This window comes from Chlorocebus sabaeus, chromosome 22 (assembly GCF_047675955.1).
Source record: "Chlorocebus sabaeus isolate Y175 chromosome 22, mChlSab1.0.hap1, whole genome shotgun sequence".
Lineage (NCBI taxonomy): Eukaryota > Metazoa > Chordata > Mammalia > Primates > Cercopithecidae > Chlorocebus > Chlorocebus sabaeus.
In genome coordinates, this window is record NC_132925.1 from 87,023,786 (window position 1) to 87,048,139 (window position 24,354).

A 24,354-nucleotide genomic window follows, 5' to 3' on the forward strand; every position below is an offset into this window, starting at 1 on the left:
GCACATGTCTGATTTTCTTTTCTTTTTTTTTTTTTTTTTTTGATGGAGTCTTGCTCTGTCGCCCAGGCTGGAGTGCAGTGGCGCGATCTCGGCTGGCTGTAACCTCTGCCTCCCAAGTTCAAGCAATTCTCCTGCCTCAGCCCCCCAAGTAGCTGGGACTACAGGCGCGTACCACTACACCCTGCTAATATTTTGTATTTTTAGTAGAGATGGAGTTTCACCATATTAGCCAGGATGGTCTCGATTTCCTGACCTTGTGATCCACCCGCCTCGGCCTCCCAAAGTGCTGGGATTACAGGCGTGAGCCACCACGCCTGGCCTGGCCATTATTTCTTCACATTTTTTTTTTTTTTGACTTCTTTCTGCCCTCTTAGGGATTCCAATTGCATGTATGTTAGACTCCTTAAATTTGTGCCACAGCTCACTGATGCTCTGTTTATTTTTATGTTTTTAAAAAATATTTTATTTTTTATTTTTTATTTTTTTTTGAGGCAGAGTCTTACTCTGTCGTCCAGACTGGAGTGCAGTGGCATGATTTCGGTTCACTACAACCTCTGCCTCCCGGGTTCAAGCGATTCTCCTGTATCAGCCCCCCCGCCCCCCCGGCCCCGAGTAGCTGGGATTACAGGCACGCGCCACCACGCCCGGCTACATTTTTGTATTTTTAGTAGAAACCGGGTTTCACCGTATTGGCCAGACTGGTCTTGAACCCCTGACCTCAGGTGATCCGCCTGCCTAGGCCTCCCAGAATGCTGGTATTACAGGCATGAGCCACTGCACCTGGCCTATTTTTACTTTTTTTCTGTTTCACATTTCATAGATTCTATTGCTATGTCTTTGAGTTAATTAATCTTTTCTTCTGCAATGTCTAATCTGTTAATCCTATCCCGTGTATTTAATACATTGTATCTTTCATTTCTAGAAATTTGATTTGGGTCTTTTTTAAATATTTTTGTGTCTCCTTAGCATGTTCATGTTTTCTTCTACCTTGGCCATATGGAATATATTTATACTACCCATTTTAATGTCCTTATTTATTCTATCGGTTGTGTCATATTTGGGTATATTTCTATTAACTGATTTCTTTCTCTTCACAAATGCATGATATTTTCCTGCTTCTTTGCATATCTGGTTATTTTTGATGGGATGCTAGATACTGAATTTTACCTCATTGGAAGCTGGTATTTTGTGTTTAACTGTTCTTGAGCTTTGTACTTGAGTGTGGTTAAGTTACTTTGAAACAGGCAGAGTTTATACACAGAATCTGGGGCTGTTTCTTTTAGACTGTCTCCAAGGTTCCTCTGTCACTTTCTAGTGACAGTGGTTGTTCTGAACTCTCCTTTCTGTAGGCCAGAAAGATTGTGAGTTCTCTTGTACTTTGATCTGCCCATGGCCTGCCCTCAGGCTAAAAGGTGTTGACTGTTCTCCCAGATCTGCCTGCAGATTTTGTTTATTCTGCATTGCCTTTACATTGTTGAGTTGTATTTTGTCTAGAGTTTGTAGTTGTTATTTGCGGAAGTGTCAGGTCAGTCTGTAGGAGCTTACTTGGACATTTCAAAGCAGAACTCCCTAAAGGTTTTGCATGTAATTTTTTAACGAAAAATTCTCATGAAGTCAATTAAATAACAGAGGGATACTTTTTTCCCCCAGGAAAGGTCAGACAAATGAAATTAATGCCTTGGTACAATTGATGACTCAGACTCTGAAACTGGATTCTAAAGATAGCTGTGAAGATGTCCCGGTAGCAAACCCAGTGTCAGAATTCAAACTTCATCGGAAATACCGGGACACATTGATACTTCATGGGAAGGTTGCAGAAGAGGCAGAGGAAATCCATTTTAAAGAGCTCCCTTCAGGTGATCAGCTTATTATTATTTTTTGTTTTTTAGATGGAGTCTCACTCTGTCACCCAGGCTGGAGTGCAGTAGCGTGATCTTGGCTCACTGCAACCTCCGCTTCCTGGGTTCAAGAGATTCTCCTGCTTCAGCCTCCTGAGTAGTTGGGACTACAGGCATGCACCACCATGCCCGGCTAATTTTTGTATTTTTGGTAGAAACGGGGTTTCACCATGTTGGCCAGGCTGGTCTTGAACTCCTGACTTCAGGTGATCCTCCCACCTTGGCCTCTGAAAGTGCTGGGATTACAGGTGTGAGCCACCACACCTGGCCCAATTTATTCTTTTACAGCAAACTGGAGAGCATGTGTTTATTGGAGAAATATGTCAAAACAAGGAACTAATGCCTATAAATTTTTTGTGTGTTTTTAAAATTATTTCATTTGCATACCTCTGTAAAAGGTATATCCTGTGTTATGCAACAGAGGTATTCCTGAAAAGTTACATGAAAATTGATTTTTAAAAATAAATAAATAGATAAATGTTTGTGGTTTTTCATGTGACTTTTCTTCAAGTTAGACAGTTGTGGTATTTTTAAGGTTTAAGAGATGGTAGTGAAGCTTAAGTTCATATGTAAATTTTAAGTCATTAAACCAAACTCTTGTCATAGGGAAAAAAGAATGTTAGTATATCAAGATTTTTTTAGAAACAGGCCTGCTGGGTGCGGTGGCTCATGCCTGTACTTTGGGAGGCTGAGGAGGGCAAATTGCTTGAGTCCAGGAGTTTGAGACCAGCCTGGGCAACATGATGAAAACTACCTGTGTCTACAAAAAATACAAAAATTAGCCGGGCAGAGTGGTCCATGCCTGTAGCCCCAGCTACTCAGGAGGCTGAGGTGAGAAGATTTCTTGAACCCAGGAGGTTGAGGCTGCAGTGAGCCATGAGCATGCCATTGCACTCCAGCCTGAGTGACAGAGCAAGACCCTATCTCAGAAAATCAAATGAAATGAAATAAAAATAAAATAATTAAAAAAAAAAAAAAAAAAAAGGCCTGGTGTGGTATAATCACGCCTGTAGTCTCGCTGCTTTGGGAGACCGAGGTGGGAGGGTTGCTTGAGGCCAGGAGTTCAAGACCAACCAGGACAACATAGACCCCATCACTACAAAAAATTTAAGAATTAGTTGCAGGTGGTAGCGCATTCCTGTAGTTCTGGCTACTTGGGAAGCTGAGGCAGGATGATTGCTTGAGCTTAGAAGTTAGAGGCTATGTAGTGAGCTATGGTCACACTGCACTACATCCCCATGACAGTACAAGACTCTGTCACTTAAAAAAAAGAAATAGACCAGGCGCAGTGGCTCACGCCTGCAGTCCCAGCACTTTGGAAGGCCGAGGCGGGCGGATCACGAGGTCAGGAGATCAAGACCATCCTGGCTAACACAATGAAACCCTGTCTCTACTAAAAATACAAAACATTAGCCAGGCGTGGTGGCGGGCACCTGTAGTCCCAATTACTCGGGGGGCTGAGACAGGAGAATGGCATGAACTCAGGGGGCGGTGAGACGAGATCATGCCACTGCACTCCAGCCTGGGCAACAGAGCGTGACTCAGTTTCAAAAATAAAATAAAAATAAAATGCAAAATTTTTAAAAATTGTGGTGTTCTTGCTATAGTGGTAAAAAAGTGTTTATTTTACCCTTTGTCTTTGTTGTTGCCTTTTAGCTATCATGCCAGGTTCTGAAAAGATCAGGAGACTAGTTGAAGTCTTGAGAGCTGATGTAATTCATGGCCTGGGAGTTCAGCTTTTAGAGCAGGTGTATGATCTTTTGGAGGAGGAGGATGAATTTGAGAGAGAGGTGAGTGTCTCATTAGCTGTGTCAAGCTGCTTATGTTATAGAATTTTTTAAACAACCTTTTGAAATATAAATCACACATAACAATTCACTCATCTAAAGTGTACAATTCAGTGGTTTTTACTGTGTTTACAACATTGTACAATCATTACCATAATAGATATTAGAATATTTTCATTACCCCGCAAGAAACCTTGTACCTGTGTACCTGTTAGCAGTCACTCCCCATGGTCCCCATTGCCAAATCTGAAGTCATGAAGATTTATTTTTATATTTTCTTCTAAGAGTTTTTTAGTTTTAGCCCTTTTAGGTCTTTGGACACTTTTTTTTTTTTTTTTTTTTTTAAGGAAAATTTAAACTTTAGGTTGGGCGTGGTGACTCACGCCTGTAATCACAACACTTTAGGAGGCTAAGGTGGGCGGATCACCTGAGGTCAGGAGTTCCAGACCAGCATGGCCAACGTGGTGAATGGTGACAGCCCATCTCTACTAAAAATACAAAAATTAGCTGGGTGTGGTGGCATGCGCCTGTAATCCCAAGGCAGGGGAGGCTGAGGCAGGAGAATTGCTTGAACCCAGGAGGCGGAGGTTGCAGTGAGCTGAGATTACGCTACTGCACTCTGGCCTGGGTGACAGAGCGAGACTGTCTCAAAAAAAAAATAAACTGTATTACCTATTACCTAAAACATGAGTACTATGTACATTCTGAATCAAAGAGCTACAAATTATAGTGCCAGCAGTTAAATGTGAATCATACTCAAGAATTTCTATATTGGTAGTTTTCTTTTTTTTAATGAAGTTTCATTTGATTCTGATAAAGCTACTGTATGCCTGATAACCTAGTGAGAATCCATGAGTTTGGTAGTTCACACCATTTTAGAAAGCACATAATAGTAACATTCAAATAAAGCATTATAGAAAGTTTTATAAAGAATGAAGTGCTGGCCGGGCGCGGTGGCTCAAGCTTGTAATCCCAGCACTTTGGGAGGCCGAGACGGGTGGATCACGAGGTCAGGAGATCGAGATCATCCTGGCTAACACGGTGAAACCCCGTCTCTACTAAAAAAATACAAAAAACTAGCTGGGTGAGGTGGCGGGCGCCTGTAGTCTCAGCTACTCGGGAGGCTGAGGCAGGAGAATGGCGTAAACCCGGCAGGCAGAGCTTGCAGTGAGCTGAGATCCGGCCACTGCACTCCAGCCTGGGCGACAGAGCGAGACTCCGTCTCAAAAAAAAAAAAAAAAAAAAAAAGAATGAAGTGCTGATTGGGCAGGGATGGGTAGGACAAAAAAAAAGAAAAGAATGAAGTGTTTACTATATTTTATTTTTTTTGAGACTGAGTCTCGCTGTCGCCCAGGCTGGAGTGCAGTGGCACAATCTCGGCTCACTGCAACCTCCGCCTCCCGGGTTCACGCCGTTCTGCTGCCACAGCCTCCCGAGTAGCTGGGACTACAGATGCCTGCCACCATGTCTGGCTAATTTTTTGTATTTTTAGTAGAGACGGGGTTTCACTACGTTAGCCAGGATGGTCTCGATCTCCTGACCTCGTGATCCGCTTGCCTCGGCCTCCCAAAGTGCTGGGATTACAGGCGTCAGCCACCGCACCTGGCTTGCTGTAATTCTTTTCAATCTTGAAAAATCGATGGATTTTTAAAATATCAGAAGACAAGGAAAATGAATTCCGCCCCACCCAAAAAATATATATAAGAACCACTTACTGGCACTTGTATTTTAAGTACCTGGAAAAAAACGGGACAGATTTTTAAAGGCAATTAATAACAGCTGTTACTGTTGTAACCAAGGGAGTTATAGAGAAATGCCACACTTTGAGACAAATTAAGGATTCCTTTATTAGCCAGCGACCGAGAGGCAGCTGACGCTCAAAATTCTCTCAGCCCGGAAGAAGGGGCTGGTTTTGTTTTTATACCGTAGTCTAAATAGGGGAGTGGGGGGAATTTAGCTGAAGCAATTTTTACAGAAGCAGAACTGGCAAAAAGTTAAAAAAGTAATTGGTTACAAATGCAGTTACAAAAAAAAAAAAAAAACCAGTTCCAGGTGCAGGGGCTTAAACTATCACAAAGAGATAAATGCAGAGGTTGGGGTGCCATCCACCGTGCGTGTCCCCAGGAGCTGCTGGTGCAGCTTGCCTCAATATCTTATCAGTAGGTGCATTCCTGGACATGCTTTGAGTCGGTTTACACTAGTTATGCACTTAAGGGAGGGAGGTAAAGGGGGCTGCAAGTGAAGAAACTAAAATGGAGTCTGTCTGGCTATCTCTTCTAGGAGAGAGTCACTCAGGTTAAAACAGGGTAGGGTATCACATTCCCCACTCATGTTTTGGGGAATCAAATCATTGATTCTTCAGTAATAGCAAGGGGGTTATACTGGGTTCTGAGATACATAAGTTTGACAGAAGCTATGCGCTGCTTTACAAAGTTAAGGAACCAATTTAATATACAAGTCCTGAAGATTAAACTTAACAAGAGGAGAAGGTGTCCTGCCAATCCAGTAATTAAAGTAGTTAGCCATGGATTTCAGTTGAACATGCTTTGATACCAGGGGATGTTACTTTCTCATTCTTGTTGGCGTCTATCTAGATTTTCTTGAACTCTTTGGAGGTTATCTTTTATGACTCCAGACTGATTGGCATAGAAACAGCAACTCTATCCTAGGGCTGCACATAATCCTCCTTGGGAGAGAAATAGTAGATCTAAGCCTTAGCGGTTTTGAAGAACTACTTCAGTTAGAGAATTTACTTGGGTATGTGGCATATTTATGGCTGACTGGAGATTGCTTAAATCAGCATCTACTTGCTGAGACAGGGACATTAGTCCAGTTTCTCCTTGAACCAGAGCAGCCGTGCCAATGGCTGCTGACCCAGCTATGCTAAGGCCGGCCAGGAGGGGTACTAGGAGCGGGGCAGCTCGGCGAAACCTGGAATGCAATTCAGGGGGAGGAATAAGAAGTTGCCCTTCTGGCCAATAGACCTGGGGGAGTACATGCCTTCTGGCCCTCTGTACACATAGACCTGGGGGAGTACATGAACCAACACACACAGGAGAGGTCCGGGTTCAGTCCTGTTGATGCAGCGAGTGAGGCCTGAAGTACAAGCCAACCAGGTATTGTTACGTGCCTGGTAGGAAACTGAGGCATTTAAGGAAGTAAGTAGAGATTGATTACAGGTGACCTGAAGGGAGAAGCAGATAAGTTATAGCTGTTGCTAATTAGGAGGCGTTCCCTGATACGTCACCTAGTGTAAGGGCATGGGGTCATGTATGACAAGAAAGAGAGTTAACCTTGAACATGGCCTCTACTCCTAAACCAACGTAATATGGGGGTTTTGCTTTCAGGTACAACCAACAATCTCGGACTAGTTTAGGCTGGGTGAGATTAAGGAGGTGATGCACCCCGTCCAGAATGGACATCAGACTGGGTTGGAGATGTTGTCGTTGTAGTTGAGATTTAGGAACCAGGAGTGGTGGGACAGTTAAATCGACCCTGTCTGGGTGTTTTTGGAACATAGGGTCACCTAAATCAGTTAGAGGTCCTATTGGCTTAGGAGGGCTTCATGGGACCAGGACCTTTTTCTGAATGGTGAACATAGTTCCAACATCAAATCCTGAGATATAAAGCCTTAATCCCCATGACATGCCATAATACCAATGAGCTGAATTAGAGTTATGGACAGTTATAGTAAGAGGGTTGCAATTTCTTATAGTACACGGTCTAGGACGGGAAGTGTGAGTTATGGAGAGGGTTGAGGACCAGGTTGATCCTCCAGAGTAAGTGGCCAGGGTTACACATGACCAGTGAGGGCCGAAAAACTAAAAGGAATCTCGACAACTAGAGTCAGGGTGATTTCCAGGACAGAGGTAAAAATCAACGCTCTGGAGTCCTTTTTCTACTCCTTTAGAGCTCCCACATCCAGTCCGGCTTCCCGTATGTGCGAATCCTGTGTCAGGTCAACGTTTCCTGCTCCCGTGACCGGCAGATTGCATTGCTCTTCGTGGGTACAGGCAGGCTCTGGGAACAAAGCATATAAATCGACTGCAAAAGAGACTTCTTTGGAGGTTCCTGCCTTCCAAGTAGCGTTCGCACACACATGTCCTGTCGTGAAAGGAGGAGAAAAGAGTAGGATGGAGCAGAGGGCGTGATAGGTGGAAACAAACAAAAGAGGTAAATAAAAATAATTAATTTGATGGCTTCACGCAACTTAGACGCAGTTTTTTTTTTTTTTTTTTTTTGAGACGGAGTCTCGCTCTGTCATCCGGGCTGGAGTGCAGTGGTACAATCTTGGCTCACTGCAACCTCCACCTCCCAGGTTCAAGTGATTCTCCTGCCTCAGCCTCCTGAGTAGCTGGAATTACAGTTGCCCGCCACCATGCCTGGCTAATTTTTTTGTATTTTTAGTACAGATGGGGTTTCACCGTTAGCCAGGATGGCCTCAATGTCCTGACCTTGTGATCCGCCCACCTCGGCCTCCCAAAGTGCTGGGATTACAGGTGTGAGCCACTGCGCCTGGCCAAGATGCAGTTTTAAGGGGCGTGGCTCAGGCTTGGGGATCCATGTTTCTTGCTGGGTCTTGCTGGCCTTTTTGATGTGAGAGTGATAAATCCAAGCAGGAATGCCGTCCACCTTTAGAGCTGTCGGCGTGGTGAGGATGACAGTATGAGGTCCTTTCCAGGCAGGAATGAGTCCTTTCTGGAACTTTTTAACATACACCAGGTCACCCGGCTGGAAAGAGTGACAGGGTCCTGTCTGGTCAGGAACTGGATTTGGGTGTGCTCCCCGGACAACCAGCTGGATGATGTCTCGTACCTGTTGGAGAGACTGCAGATACTGTAATAAATTAGCTTGAGAGATTTCTGCTAAATGGGTGTCTCTCAACGTAGACAAGATAGACAGAGCCCTTCCTTACATAATTTCAAAAGGTGAAAACCCAGCTCGGTCAGGGGTACATCTTACTCTAAGAAGGGCTAAAGGAAGGAGCCTCACCCAATTCTCACCGGTTTCTGGAATTAATTTGTAAGAGTATTTTTTAGGTGCGGTTCATGCGTTCTACATGTCCAGAGCTCTGGGGTCGATAGGCACAATGGAGTTTCCATTTGATGTTTAATGCCTTGCTGACCGACTGAGCTATGGATGAGGTGAAGGCTGGCCCATTATCAGACCCTATGGCAACAGGCAGCCTGTGTCTTGGGATGATTTCATTTAGTAAAAACTTTACTACTGTAGTGGCAGTGTCTACTAGCACCAGGAGGTACTTATACCCTGCCCGGTGCGGTTTTATCTCTGTAAAATCAATTTCTCACCTTTCTTCTGGTGAGTCTCCACAGAGACGGTGGCCTGGGCTGGGTTTGGGACCTTGCTTGGCGTTTACCTGAGCATAAGCGGTACACTGGAGAGCTGCGTCGTTAGCTAAGTCCTGAAGGTGGGGGATCTTGAAACGGCTCCTTACAAGCTGGGCCAGTTTTCCTCCTCCCAAATGGGTGGTAGAATGCAAATGACTGATTAAAGTTTTCCCGAGGGCTCGGGGTATGAAGATTCTGGAATCAGGAAGAATCCACCAACCTTCTTAATTTTTATTAGCCTGAAGATGTGAAGCCTGTTTCTCTTCCTTTGTGGAGTATTTTGGGTGATTTGGCAAGTTGGGCTGTGGAAAAGACACAGTGGGCAGCAGGACCAAGGGCATTACTGGGAGCCGAGTGGCTTCTCGGCCACAGTCTGCTGTTCGGTTACCATGGGCAACAGCTGTGTTTTCTCTTTGATGTCCTTTGCAGTGAATTACAGCCACCTGCTGAGGAAGCCAGACAGCTTCAAGCAGGGCTAAAATTTCTTGTTTTTTAATAGTCTTTCCTGCTGAGGTGAGTAGTCCACACTCTTGATAGATGGCTCCATGTACATGTACAGTAGCGAAAGCATACCTACTGTCAGTGTAAATGTTAATACGTTTTTCCTTACCCCATTGGAGAGCCTGAGTGAGGGCGATCAATTCAGCCTTCTGGGCCGAGGTACTTGCTGGCAATGCCTGGGCCCATAGCACATCTGTCTCCGTAGTAACGGCTGCACCAGCCTTTTGTACTCCCTGTTCAAGGAAGCTGTTACCATCTGTAAACACGGTGGCATCTGCCTTGTTTAGGGGCACATCTTGGAGATCAGGTCGGCCAGTTTCCGTAGTTTCTAAGAGTTGCTGGCAGTCATGGACAGGTGTAGTGAAGTCTGGATCAGGGAGTAAAGTAGCTGGATTTAACCACCTTGTGGGAGAGGAAGTCAAATCAGGCTGATCTAACAGTAAACTCTGATACTGCAGGATGCGAGCATTTGACATCCATTTGCCAGAAGCACTTTGCAGCAAAGTCTCTATGGCATGAGGAGCCGTAAGGGTTAAATTTTGGTCCAGAGTCAATTTATCAGCCTCCTGGACTAGGCTTGCTGCTGTAGCTTGCAGACAGCTTGGCCATCCAGAGGCCACAGAGTCCAGTCTCTGCCAAACAAATAGGCTACTGGGCATCTCCAGGGTCCTAAAGTCTGAGTGAGCTCCGCCTTAGCAACTCCCTGGCTCTCATGAATAAAAAGGTGAAATGGTTTTGAGATATTAGGGAGGGCTAGAGCAGGGGCCTCAGTTAATGCCTTTTTCAGGTTTTTGAAAGCCTGTTCTTCGGTGTCAGTCCAAACTAGTGGGCCATTCCCTCCAGTAGTGGTGTACAGGGGCTTGGCAATCTCTGCAAACTCTAATATCCACAGGCGACGGTATCCCGCGGCCCCCAGGAATTCACGTACCTGTCTTTTGGTGGTGGGAGTGGGGATTCGCAGGATAGCTTCCTTACAAGCACTGGTGAGTGCCCTTTTTTCTCTGTTTATCTCATACCCTAAGTAGGAGACTCTGGGAAGACAAAGCTGGGCCTTTTTGGCCGAGATGCCCGAGTTCCTGAAGGAGGTAAAGTAGGTCTCTAGTATGTTGCAGGCAGCTGTCAGTAGTTTCAGTAGCTAATAAAAGGTCATCTACGTACTGAAGAAGAGTACAGTTAGGGTGTCTGGCTCAAAATGGTATAAAATCCTGTTGGAGGGCTTTCCCAAAAAGGGTGGGGGAATTTTTAAAACCTTGAGGTAACCGAGTCCAGGTCAATTGGGTGGTGTCTTCTGAGCCAGGATCTGTCCATTCAAAAGCAAAGATAGGTTGGCTTTTGGGGGCCAGAGGAATAGCAAAGAAAGCATCTTTTAAGTCAAGGACAGTGTACACTGTGTGTTCTGGTGGGAGCAGGCTGAGTAAAGTATAAGGTTAGGGACAGTTGGGTGGACAGTGACTGTCTGTTAACTTCCCTTAAGTCCTGTATAGGTTGGTAATCATTTGTTCCGGATTTTTGGACCGGCAAAAATGGAGTATTCCAGGCGGACTGACATGGTGTAAGTATGCCAGCTTATAACAGTCGCTGAATATGGGGGTTGATTCCCTCCCTAGCCCGCTGACTCATAGGATATTGCTTTATCTGGACTGGCAAGGCGGTGGCCGGGAGTTCCACTACCTCTGAAGGGTGGTGCTTAGCCAGTCCCAGGGGTTTGACTTGGCCCAGACTCGAGGAAAGAGTCTGTAAGTCTAGGAGGAGAGGATTAGTTTTATTTTCTGGCGGTTGTGAAGGTGAAACTAAGAGATATTCTTCTGACAGAGGGGTGGTTAGCAGGAGCTGAGCAGCGGGAGGTGGTGTGTCCCCTAGCATGAGGTGAGCTTGTTGGGCCAAGAAGGAAATAGATTCCTGCAGCTTGTGGGGCAGGTCTCGTCCTAGGAGGGGAAGAGGACACTCTGGGACCACGAGAACGAGTGTGTTACTCTTTTCTGCCCTAAACTCACCTCTCGTGAGTGGGTGACAGGATATTCTTGAATAACTCCAGTAGCCCCCCATACAGCCACTTTTTTATTAGAGACACTGCCTAGGGGCATCTGCAGTACTGAGTGATCCGCCCCCATGTCAATTAGGAAGCGTACAGGCTGGCCCCCAACTGTGGCGATCACCATGGGCTCCTGGGGGCCAAGTGTAAAGGAGCCCTGGCCCATCAATCATCAGATTCCTCTGCAGTGGGGAGGGTGAGGACTTTTTTCTCTTTTGGCTTTTCCTCTGGTCTTAATGGGCATTCCTTTTTCCAATGTCCCATCTGCTTGCAGTAAGCGCACTGGTTTTTCTCCAGGGGAGCCCGCTCCCCTTTCTGACCCTTTTGGCGGGGACCCAGGGTTCCCTGACCATTTTTCTGTGATGGGGGTCTTTCCTTCTTGACTTCCGGAATGGCAGCCGCTATGATTTTTGCCTGTCTTTTTGATGCTTTGTCAGCAGCCTTTTCAGCTGCCTGAGCTGCCTGTTTCTGCTTTTCAAACTCTCAGTTGTCAAAAACCTTTCGGGCTATCTCTAAAAGCTGACTGATGTTCATTCCGGCAAATCCCTCTAGCTTTTCTAATTTTCTTTTGATGTCAGGGGCTGCCTGAGCCACAAATGCCAAATTAAGAGCACGGCTATTTTTGGGAGCCACCGGGTCAAAAGGGGTGCCAGTCCGATAGGCCTCCTGGAGGTGTTCCAGAAACGCTCCTGGTGACTCATCAGGCCCCTGGACAACTTCAGATGTCTTAGACAAATTTATGGGTTTTCGAGCAGCTCCCTTGATACCCACAAGGAGATACTGGTGAAAATTGTCTAAAGCTCTCCTTCCACCTCAGGAGTTTGGGTCCCAATTAGGCTGGGTAGAGGGAAAAACCTCTTCAATTTGGTCTTGGGCTTCCTCTTCTGGCCCACCCACTAATGTAATATTTTCTGGCCTCCCTTCTGGTACGTTCCCTCTTTTCAGAGGTGAAAAGAGTTAAAAAGAGTTGCTGACAGTCATCCCAGGTGGGTCCGTGAGTCCGGAGCACGGACTCCATTAGTGAGGTCAAAACCTGGGGCTTTTCAGAAAAGAGGGGATTATGAGCCTTCCAGTTGTACAGGTCAGAGGTAGAGAAAGGGACATAAACTAGGAAGGGAGCTGAGCGCTCATCACCCGGAGGGATTTAGGCCTCTCTCAGTGGGAGGAGGGTGGCTACCTCCTCCTGCCTTGGTCGCAATTGGGAGGCTATGGGTGGAGAGCCCACAGGAGATGTAGTCGAGGAAACAAGGGAAGAATCTTGGGGAGCAGGAGGCTTATAGGGCAGCGAAAACTTTCCTCCTCTTCAGAAGGAGGTAGTACAGGAGGAGCCGAGAGGGCTGAGAGTCCGCACAAAAATGCAGACCGACTCAAAAGGACCTTGGAAGTGGGATCATGAATGGTGCATGAGTGGAACCAGGGAGGAGGGTTCCAGACCAAATCCAGCCATTGATCAATGTAGGGAAACTGATCGGGGTGACTGGGACTTCCAGTAACGACCCGCCACAGAGCCTGAACAGCTGTGGGGTTAAATGACCCTTCTGGGGGCCACCCAGTTCCAAACTGTGGCCATTCTACTTCAGAGTGTCCAGAGTTTGCCTTTCTTCAGTCAGACTCCGTAATCCTCTGAGAAGCCACAAGAGAAATTCTGCAACATACATTGGAAAGGACTCACTCTTCACAGGGCTGGGAAGAGGAGTTTCCCATTTTGGAGGCAGTTTAACAAGGTTTGAGCAGAGATATTAAACCCAACACGGACAGAGAAATTCACAACCTAGGGGGCTGGCGTATTGGAAGAACAGAAATAACACAACCAGAAAGAGCAGGAAAACAACTATAGCCAACACTTCCTGCCACATGAAGTTGGTTTTCTTAAGCTTTAAGATTTAGGGAGGAGGACTAGAGGCCGACCCGAGGGCTCCTTGGCCAGCCGGACCTAGATGACCTCCCTCTTCCCCTTGACCTACAGCCTAAATATTTTTGGTGTCTCCATGACTCAAAGACAAAAAGTTCCAACTTGACCTTCTCTTTCACGGGTTTTAGGAGGGAGAGCAGAGCCAAATCTTGGAGGCGCTGGACTTGCTCTGACACAGGAAAACGAGACATGTAGGGTAAGGGATAAGGATGAGAAGGAAAGGGGCCACTCGGATCTTTTCTAAGGTAGGAGAGTAGCCACAGGGGAACAGAATAAGAGTCCAGACAGAGTAAAGCAGTATGAGCGTAGGCTTCTCTACACAGACTTCAAAAGCACGTGAAAAGTTACAGGATGACAGAAAAGGTGGGCAAGCAGGTCTGCAGGGTGGCTATTTTGAATCCACCACTGATCTAATGTGGAGGCGGTCCAGTCACTTGGGCATGGGATGCGGTCCAGTCACTTGGGCATGGGATGCGGCAATCTAAACTCTAGCAGCCTTTATGGTGCCAGAAATTCCAAATGGGCAAATGTTTCCCACACCCCTTCCTGTAACACCACCTGATTTGTTTCTGACAGAAAAGGCAGGACTGGGACGGCCAGCCCAAACAACTGATGAGGAATTTGACCTCCTGTGGTAGAAAATCAGTATTGAGGACCTTGAAGTAGTTCTTTCCCAGTAGCCTTGGGCAGTAGCGGTGACCTGACAGATGAAACTTAGAAAGACACTAAACAAGACAATAGACACTAGTGCATATAAACAAGTTTGACAATTTTTTTTTTTAATAGACAGACAAGGGGTAGGGGTCCTGTGATGGGATCAGTCAGATGCCTGCCTGGCCGCTCCCCCTGAGGGGACTTAGGCTCCTTGTCCCCTCATTGGCATTGGCAGGCTGGTATAAACCCCTGGCTCGGATTGAGCTATGGCCGATGCTGCCTTAAGCCTTATGAGGTCGCCACAGAACCGCAGGTGAGGGCCCACTCGAACTCCGTAGCTTTCGCTGTGGACAAACTGGAAGTTCAAGTACAAGCCCTTGACCTCCCCATTCACGCACTCATTCACACAGAGTTTATAACGGTTTTATTCTTCTAAAACAGAGGTCTCCAGGAGACCTGAACAAGAGAAGGAGAAGAGATAGAGAAAGAGACTGAGAGAGAGACTAGTCTTTAATGGAGAGGCCGGCCTGCCAGAAACCAGGACTCAGTCCTCCAGCGTCCTGGAATATGGACAGAGTCAAGGGAGGGCCCCCGTTAGGGCCACTTCCCTTCCAGAGAGACACAGAGGCACCTAACAGAAAACCAGGACTCTGTCCTCCAGTGTCCTGGAATGCGGGCAGTCATAAAGGGAGGGCCCTCGTCAGAGCCACTTCCCTCCCAGAGAAACAGAGTCAGATCTGACTTACCTTTCTGGGACCAGAAACTGAGGACTCAGGAGTTGAATTTTTGTGGGAACACACCGGTGGTTCATCCTTCCCCTCTGGATAGACGAGGTCTTATGGGGCCCTGGAATGTCTTCAGGTGGCAGCTCACCTGTAAGTCTGCCATCTGTCTGGGGGAGGTTGGAACCAGTCTGGCTCTCGCCCGGTGGCCAGAATTCTCACTGGGGCCTCCAAATGTAACCAAGCGAGTTATAAAGAAACGCCACACTTTGAGACAAATTAAGGAGTCCTTTATTAGCCAGCGACCGAGAGGCAGCTGACGTTCAAAATTCTCTCGGCCCAAGGAAGGGGCTAGTTTTGTTTTTATACCGTAGTCTAAATAGGGGAGTGGGGGGAATTTAGCTGAAGCAATTTTTACAGAAGCAGAACTGGCAAAAAGTTAAAAAAGTAATTGGTTACAAATGCAGTTACGGCCGGGCGCGGTGGCTCAAGCCTGTAATCCCAGCACTTTGGGAGGCCGAGACGGGCGGATCACGAGGTCAGGAGATCGAGACCATCCTAGCTAACACGGTGAAACCCCGTCTCTACTAAAAATTACAAAAAACTAGCCGGGCGAGGTGGCGGGTGCCTGTAGTCCCAGCTACTCGGGAGGCTGAGGCAGGAGAATGGCGTGAACCCAGGAGGCGGAGCTTGCAGTGAGCCGAGATCTGGCCACTGCACTCCAGCCTGGGTGACAGAGCAAGACTCCGTCTCGAAAAACAAAACAAAACAAAACAAAAAACCAAAAAAAAAACAAATGCAGTTACAAAAAAACCAGTTCCAGGTACAGGGGCTTAAACTATCACAAAGAGATAAACGCAGAGGTTTTGGGTGCCATCCACTGTGAGCGCGTCCTCAGGAGCTGCTAGTGCAGCTTGCCTCTCAATATCTTATCAGTAGGTGCATTCCTGGATGTGCTTTGAGTGAGTTTACACTAGTTATGCCCTTAAGGGAGGGAGGTAAAGGGGGCTGCAAGTGAAGAAACTTAAAATGGAGTCTGTCCGGCTGTCTCTGTACTAGGAGAGAGTCACTCAGGTTAAAACAGGGTAGGGTATCACATTACAAGGGCTTGTTTCATTTGATTTAGCACCAAGTAAAGTAAGAGTAAATATGCCATGGAAGACATAGTTGGGTTTTTCCTCCACTTCTCATATTGCCTCACTTCTCCTACCAGACCACACAGTACATCAGCAACCATCCTTGTTGCCCCACTAAGGAATCACTTTAGATTCCAATTTTTAAATGGCCGGTCAGATGACGCCAGTAGAATTCTTTCCCCTTAAGAAAAGGTGGCAGTGAATGCCAAGACCAGCTCGGTAGGGGAGACTAACCCAGCGATGCTAGAGGAATTAAAGACACACACATAAATATAGAGGTGTGAAGTGGGAAATCAGGGGTCTCACAGCCCTCAGAGCTGAGAGTCTGGAACAGAGATTTACCCACGTATTTGTTAACAGCAAACCAGTCATTAATTGTTTCCATAGATACTAAATTAACTAAAAGTATCCTTTATGGGAAACGAAGGGATGGGCCGAATTAAAGGAATAGGGGCTAGTTAACTGCAGCAGGAACATGCCCTTGAGGCATAAATGGCTCATGCTATTGTTTGTGGCTTAAGCATGCCTTTAAGGGGTTTTCCGCCCTGAGCGGGCCAGTTTTTCCTTGCCCTCATTCCCATAAACCCACAACCTTCCAGCCTGGGCGTTAGGGCCATTATGAACATGTCACAGTGCTACAGAGATTTTGTTTATGGCTAGTTTTGGGGCCAGTTAATGGCCAGATTTTGGGGTACTTGCTCCCAACAAGTGAATGCTAACAAGTATCAGTTTCATTGATCAGAAACAACTCCTTCAGGAAGTTCACTTACTTTCCTGATCCTTGTTAATGTATCATGTAAATCATTTTTATTGGCACACCTGCTTACTAATTATGGTTGATTGCTATTTATGGCAGAGGAACAATCCCCAGGCATGCCTGATCTATTTACTAATGACAAAGTGTGCTTACTTTACACAGTGCCATGGGTTTTCTCTTTTTCTTTTATTTTTGGGAGGGCGGTACAATACTTTGTTATTTATCCGGGCAGATCTCATATATTTGAATCAAAAAGAGAAACTGGTAAGTAGATCCTAAAACATATTTCTTAACCTGAGTAACATCTGTAAACATAGACTTTAATTACATTTTGTTGAAAAATTCATTCAACTTTGGTGCTTATCCAAGAACTTATAATGTCAATTTCTGACATAAATAATAACCCTCAGTACATATGTATTTTCAAAAGAAAACAAGTGATCTTAAAGTAGTATTTTTATCTATGCTAATTGATACATTTTTATAGCAAATTGAAAATTCTGAGCAAACTGAAAGTATGTTTAACACCAAAATAAATTTTGCTCTAGCAAATGTTTTAAAAGTTTAGACATCTCTGATGTTTTTGAAGATAAGTGGATAAAACACACTAGATGATTTCAAAAGATAAATCTTAGTATCTATATCATTTGACACTTCCCTAGTATTCAGAATAAAATTAGTAGAAATAAAAGTAGTACGATTTTTCAAAGAATTCATACATACTGGAAGTCTTAGGAAAAGCAGCTTCTAAATGGAAGGCCTAGGAGGTTTCCTATCTTAATTCATATCATGTATTTCTCCTCATGGAGTAACTGAAGAGTTTTCTGGCTTGTTTGTGGAACTCTAGTTGGTAGGAAATCATATACATAGGGCCAAATCTTCTTGGTTTCTGCTCTGGAGAATGTTTCCATTACCCCTTTTTTTCTGGTAATATTCTAAGATTGGCTTTGTTTCGGCTCACAAGCCTTTAGTCTCTTGATAACCATCTCTGGTTTATCATCCTCTTGCTGAATGAGAGGCTCCCCAGTCAGATGATCAATGCTAACAGTTTTGGGAGGGTTGAATTCAGTGTTGTAGACTTGGCCACTGATGGGATGAATTGTACTGGTAGTTCTGATTAAACTCTGTACTCTGATATAACTGTTCTGTCTTTTTATTTATTTTTTTTGAGACGGAGTCTCGCTGTGTCACCCAGGCTGGAGTGCAGTGGTGCGATCTCGGCTCACCTCTACCTCCCACGTTCAAGCGATTCTTCTGCCTCAGCCTCCCTAGTAGCTGGGACTACAGGTGTGCACCACCACACATGGCTAATTTTTGTATTTTTAGTAAAGACAGGGTTCACCATGTTGGCCAGGATGGTCTCGATCTCTCTCTTTTTTCTTTTTTCTTGTTTTTTTTTGAGACAGAGTCTCACTCTGTCACCCAGCAGGCTGGAGTGCAGTGGCACGATATCGGCTCACTGCAACCTCCGCCTCCCAGGTTCAAGCAGTTCTCCTGCCTCAGCCTCCTGAGTAGCTGGGATTACCGGCACCCGCCACCACACCTGGCTAATTTTTGTATATTTAGTAGATACGGGGTTTCACCATTTTGGCCAGGCTGGTCTTGAACTCCTGACTTCGTGATCCACCCTCCTTGACCTCCCAAAATTCTGGGATTACAGTCGTGAGCCACCGTGCCTGGCCTATGGTCTTGAACTTGACCTTGCGATCCACCCGCCTTGGCCTCCTGAAGTGCTGGGATTACAGGCGTGAACCACTGTGCCTGGCCAACTGTTCTCTTTTTATATATTATTTTTATATCTATTATCTTTACATTTGTAAGGTTACCTTTCAGTGTGTATCAGTAGATGGGTACTGAGGCTTGAATGCAAACTGAATTCTTTGCCACATTTATTATGTTTATAAGGTTTGTCACCTATGTGAGTCCTACAATGTTGTGTTAGCTATGAAGTACAACTGGAGACTTTGCCGCATTTATTGCATCTGTAAGGTGTGCAGTGAATTCTCTCCAGTATGAATTTTCCAATGTCATGCAAGGTGTAAATTTTGATTGAAGACCTTGCCACATGAATTACACTTGTAAGGTCTCTCTCCAGTATGAATTATCTGATGGTTGGTTAGGTATAACTTGCGTCCAAAGACCTTGCCACATTCACTGTATTTGTAAAGTTTCTCTCCAGTATGGATTAGAAGATGGGCTATAAGTCCTGAATGCTTGCTTAATGCTTTCAACATTTGTTAGATTTTGTAAGGCTTCTCTGTACTTTGAATTATTTGATGCCGTGCAATTGACCAAAGACCTTGCCACATTTATTACATGTGTAAGGCCTTTCTGCAGTATGACATCTCTGAGTGAGGGAAAATTTGTGCCTCATTACACAAATTTTCATTTGTAAGGTTTTTCTCCAGTATGAATTACAAGATGGGTAGTAAGTCCTGAACACTAAATACTTTACTACATTCATTACATTTGTGAGGCTTCTCTCCAGTATGAATTATTTGATGTCGTGCAAGGTTTGAATTGCTGTTAAACACCTTGTGACAGTCACTACATTTGTAAGGCTTCTACCCAGTATGAATTCTCCAGTGATCTACAAGGTGTGGTTTGCAACTAAAGACCTTGCCACATTCACTGCATTTGTAAGGTTTATCTGTAGTATGGATTACTTGATGGTTAGTAAGGCTTGTAGACACTCTAAAAACTTTGCCATCTTAACTATGTTCATAAGATTTTCCTCTAACGTGTGCTTTGCCTTCTTGTGGGAGTAATGGGAAATCAATAAAAATCATTTCTATATTTATTTAAAGTGTGTGTTTTAACACTAGCAGAAATTTTTTGAAGTGGTGGAACTGAGGAACTATGGTTTGTAAACTTTTCAACTTGATTACTTCCACAAATTTTCCTTCCAGCTTAAAATAGCTGCAATTCAGGCAGATGTGACTGAAGGGTTAATCCAAGTTGATTTTTAATAAGCTCGTTTTCTGTATTACTTCCCAATGTACAGCTCTTCCCTGTATTCACACCTTTGATGCATTCCCTGCCATCTGGATTGTTTGCTATCTTCACCCTGCAGAGTCCAGAGCTCTTGCCTTGTCTCCAACATGGAGATAATGCTCAGGTCAGGAAGACAGATTCCCAGGAAGACAGGTTCCTGTAGTTCTCCTATATCACCTCCCTGTATAAAGCCCTCTGCACAAGGTTCAGTTATTTCCACTCCTGAGAGAATTCTGTAGCCACATCCATGAATGTCAAGTGACTCTGAGTAAGAGTCATTCCTGATTCCTTTTCTTTCTTCTTCTTTCTCTTCCGGGTTTCTTCATCACATAGCATGACTCTTTAGAAATAAAACTGTGAGACCAGGCGCGGTGGCTCATGCCTGTAATCCCAGCATGTATTAGTCTGTTCTCACACTGCTAATAAAGACATACCTGAATTGGATAATTTATAAGGAAAGAGGTTTAATTGACTCACAGTTCCATATGGCTGGGGAGGCCTTACAATCATAGCAGATGGTGAAGGGGAAGCAAGACACGTCTTACATGGCAGCAGGCAAGAGAGTGTGTGCAGGGGGACTGCCCTTTATAAAACCATCAGATCTTCTGAGACTTATTCATTATCACGAGAACCCCATGGGAAAAACCCACCCCCATGATTCAGTTACCTCCCACCAGGTCCCTCCCACGACACATGGGGATTATGGGAGATACAATTCAAGATGAGATTTGGTTGAGGTACTTTTGGAGGATGAGGTGGGCAGATTGCCTGAACTCAGAAGTTCAAGACGGGCCTGGGCAACATGGCGAGGCTCCTGTGTGTGCTGCAGCATGACCTTCACTCCACGCAATCCACGTCCAGGTCTCACTGGACACATTTTGAGTTAATTCTTGTATATGGCATGATGAAGTAAAGCTCCAACTTCATTATGTATGTGGCTGTCCTGTTGTCCCATCACCATTTGTTGCAAAGACTATTTTTTCACCTTGTTAAAAATCAGTTGACTGTAGACACATGGGCTTATTTCTGGACTCTCATTTCTATTCCACTGATCTATATATCTATCCTTATGCCACTACTACACTTTGTTTACTTTTGCTTTGGAGTAAGGTTTGAAATCAGGAAGGGTGAGTCCTTTACTATTATTCTTTCTCAAGATTGTTTGGTTATTCTGGGTCCCTTGCAATTACATATGAATTTTAGAATTTGCTTGTCAATTTCCACAAAGAAGCCAGCTGTCTTTTTTTTTTTTTTTTAAATTATTATTATACTTTAAGTTCTAGGGTACATGTGCATAACATGCAGGTTTGTTACATATGTATACTTGTGCCATGTTGCTGTGCTGCACCCATCAACTCGTCAGCACCCATCAACTCGTCATTTACATCAGGTATAACTCCCAATGCAATCCCTCCCCCCTCCCCCCTTAAGCCAGCTGTCTTAAAGAAGTTGAAAGAAGAAAGGAAAGTATGTTTGTAGATTTTGTTGTAACTCTATTTATCATTTCTAGATCTCTTTATTTGTTCCTTTGGATTCAACTTTCCATGTGGAGTCATTTCTGTAGCCTAATACAGCTTTGCTCCCACTTACCTCTTTTGTTTTGTTATTGGCAAATATATTACATTTCTATATGTTATAGGCTCAACAATATATACATTTTTAGAAATTGTAATAAAATGGAGATAACTTAAAACATACCATTTTAGCCATCTTAAAGCATCCAGTTCAGTGGTATTAAGTATATTCACATTGTTGTACAACTCTCACCACCATCTATCATCAGAACTTTTTTCATGTTGCAAAACTGAAACTCTACCCCCATTTAACAATAGTTCCCCATTTCCTGCCCCCACCAGCCCCTGGCAACCACCCATCTACTTTCTGTCTCTATGAATTTGACTATTTTAAGCATTTACACAAAGCCTAAACATAAGAAGTAAAATTGGCCCACAAAGCAAGCTTCATGCTCAGATGCTTTACTGGTGAATTCTTCCAACCATCTAAGAAAGAAAGAACACCAATCCTGTACAAAGTCTTCCAGAATACTTTAAGAGGAGATACTTTCCATCTTATCCACAAAACCAGCACAACTCTGGCATCAAAACTCAACAAGGACCCTACATGAAAAAATATCAGATCAATATCTCTCATGAACAGAGGTGAAAAAACTTCAATCATCTGGATTTTGTTAAAGATTTTCAAATGAATGTTCATAAGGGATATTCATATGTATTTCTGTTTTCCTGTAGTGTCCCTTTCTGGCCCCAGAACCAGGGCATTGTTGGCCTCATAAAATGAACCAGTAATTACCCCTTCCTCCTCAACTCTCTGGAAAAGTTTGAGAAGGACTGGCGTCAATTCCTTTCCAAATGTTTGGTAGAATCATGAGCAAAGCCATCAGGGCTAGGACCTTTCCTGTTTGGGAGTTTGTTGATGATTGATTCATACTCCTTACACTAGTTAATGGGTCTATTCAGATTTTCTATTTCTTTGTGATTCAGTCTCAGTAGGTTTTATGTTTCTAGGAGTGTGTCTATTTCATCTAGGTTTATGTAACTTGTTGGCATACAATTGTTCATAGTTCTCTTATGATTCTTTTTTATTTTATTTATTTTTGAGACGGAGTTTCGCTCTGTTGCCAAGCTGGAGTGCAATGACGTAATTTCAGTTCACTGGAAACTCCGCCTCCTGGTTTCAAGTGATTCTTCTGCCTCAGCCTCCCGAGTAGCTGGGATTACAGGTGCACGCCACCACACCCAGCTAATTTTTGCATTTTTAGTAAAGATGGGGTTTCACCATGTTGGCCAGGAGGTCTTGATCTCCTGACCTCATGATCCGCCCACCTCATCCTCCCAAAGTGTTGGAATTACAGGTGTGAGCCACCATGCGTAGCCAATTCTTTTTATTTCTGTAGAGCTGGTGGTAATGTATATACATTTTAATTTCTTACTTTGGTAATTTGAGTCATTTTTTTATTTTTTTTTGGCTAGTCAAGTGAAGCAATCTTTTTTTTTTTGAGACAGAGTCTTGCTCAGCCGCCCACGCTAGAGTGCAGGGGCATGATCTCAGCTCACTGCAGCCACCATCTCCCAGGTTCAAGCAATTCTCCCATCTCAGCCTCCCAAGTAGCTGGGATTACAGGCAACCGCCATCATGCCTGGCTAATTTTTGTATTTTAGTAGAGACGGGGTTTCACCATGTTGGCCAGTCTGGTCTTGAACTCCTGACTTCAGGTGATCCATCCGCCTCGGCCTTCCAAAATGCTAGGATTACAGGTGTGAGCCACTGTGCCTGGCCTTTTTTTTTAAATTTAAAATATTTGAAACGGTCTTGCTCCATCCCCCAGGCTGGAGTGCAGTATCAGGGGAATCCTCCCCCAATATTTCAACGTAGGTTCTATTCTATTTTCCTTAAGTGTCAGCCAGCTGAGAAATAAAGATAAAGAGTACAAAGAGAGGAATTTTATAGCTGGGCCTCCGGGGGTGACATCACATATCAGTAGGACCACCTGAGCTTTAAAACCAGCAAGTTTTTATTGAGGATTTCAAAAGGGGAGGGGGTGTACGAACAGGGAGTAGGTCACAAAGATCACATGTTTCAAAGGTCAAAAGGCAGAACAAAGATTACATGCTTCTGAGGAAACAGGACAAGGGCAAAATCAGAACTACTGATAAGGGTCTATGTTCAGCTGTGCACGTATTGTCCTGATAAACATCTTAACAGAAAACAGTTCAAGAGCAGAACCAGTGTGACCACAAATTTACCAGGGCGGAGTTTTTTCCCAACCCTAGTAAGCCTGAGGGTACTGCAGGACACCAGGGCGTATTTCAGTGCTTATCTCAACCACATAAGACAGACACTCCCAGAGCAGCCGTTTATAGACCTCCCCCCAGGAATGCATTCCTTCCCCAGGGTATTATTAATATTCTTTCCTAGGAAAAGAAGTTAGTGATCTCTTCCCTACTTGCACATCCATTTATAGGCTCTCTGCAAGAAGAAAAATATGGCTCTATTTTGCCCAACCCCTCAGGCAGTCAGACCTTATGGTTGTCTTCCCTTGTTCCCTGAAAATCACTGTTATTCTGTTCTTTTTCAAGGTGCACTGATTTCATGTTGTTCAAACACATATGTTTTACAATCAATTTGTACAGTTAACACAATTATTACAGTGGTCCTGAGGTGACGTACATCCTCAGCTTACGAAGGTAATAGGATTAAGAGATTAAAGTAAGACAGGCATAAGAAATTACAAAAGTATTATTTAGGAACTGATAAATGTCCATGAAATCTTCACAATTTATGTTCCTCTGCTGCGGCTCCAGCTGGTCCTTCTATCCGGGGTCCCTGACTTCCTGCAACAGTGCAGTGGTGTGATTTTGGCTCACTACAACTTTTACCTCCCAGGCTCAAGTGATCCTCCCACCTCAACCTTTAGAATAGCTGGGACTACAGGTGTAGGGCACCACGTGCAGCTAATTATTTTTGTACTTTTTGTAGAGACGGGCTTTCAGTGTGTTCCCCAGGCTGGTGTTGAACTCTTGGGCTCAAGTTATCTGCCTATGTCAGCCTCCTAAAGTACTGGGGTTACAGGTGTGAGCTACCATTCCTGGTGC

General features: G+C 44.5%; 1 protein-coding gene and 1 pseudogene across 13 annotated transcripts in view; one reads left to right on the plus strand and one right to left on the minus strand.

Annotated features, from left to right (window-relative positions):
• Positions 1 to 24,354, plus strand: part of NEK4 (NIMA related kinase 4) — a 70,920-nt gene that overhangs the window by 27,624 nt on the left and 18,942 nt on the right. For 5 of the 13 annotated variants that reach the window (XM_073010095.1, XM_007984538.3, XM_073010097.1 and 2 more), the window contains exons 13-14: positions 1,651 to 1,856; positions 3,555 to 3,688. In XM_073010095.1, the coding sequence (XP_072866196.1) occupies positions 1,651 to 1,856; positions 3,555 to 3,688 (340 nt within the window). The other 8 variants (XM_038003799.2, XM_073010099.1, XM_038003796.2 and 5 more) reach the window with 6 other exon arrangements.
• Positions 18,721 to 20,648, minus strand: LOC140709853 (uncharacterized; annotated as a pseudogene).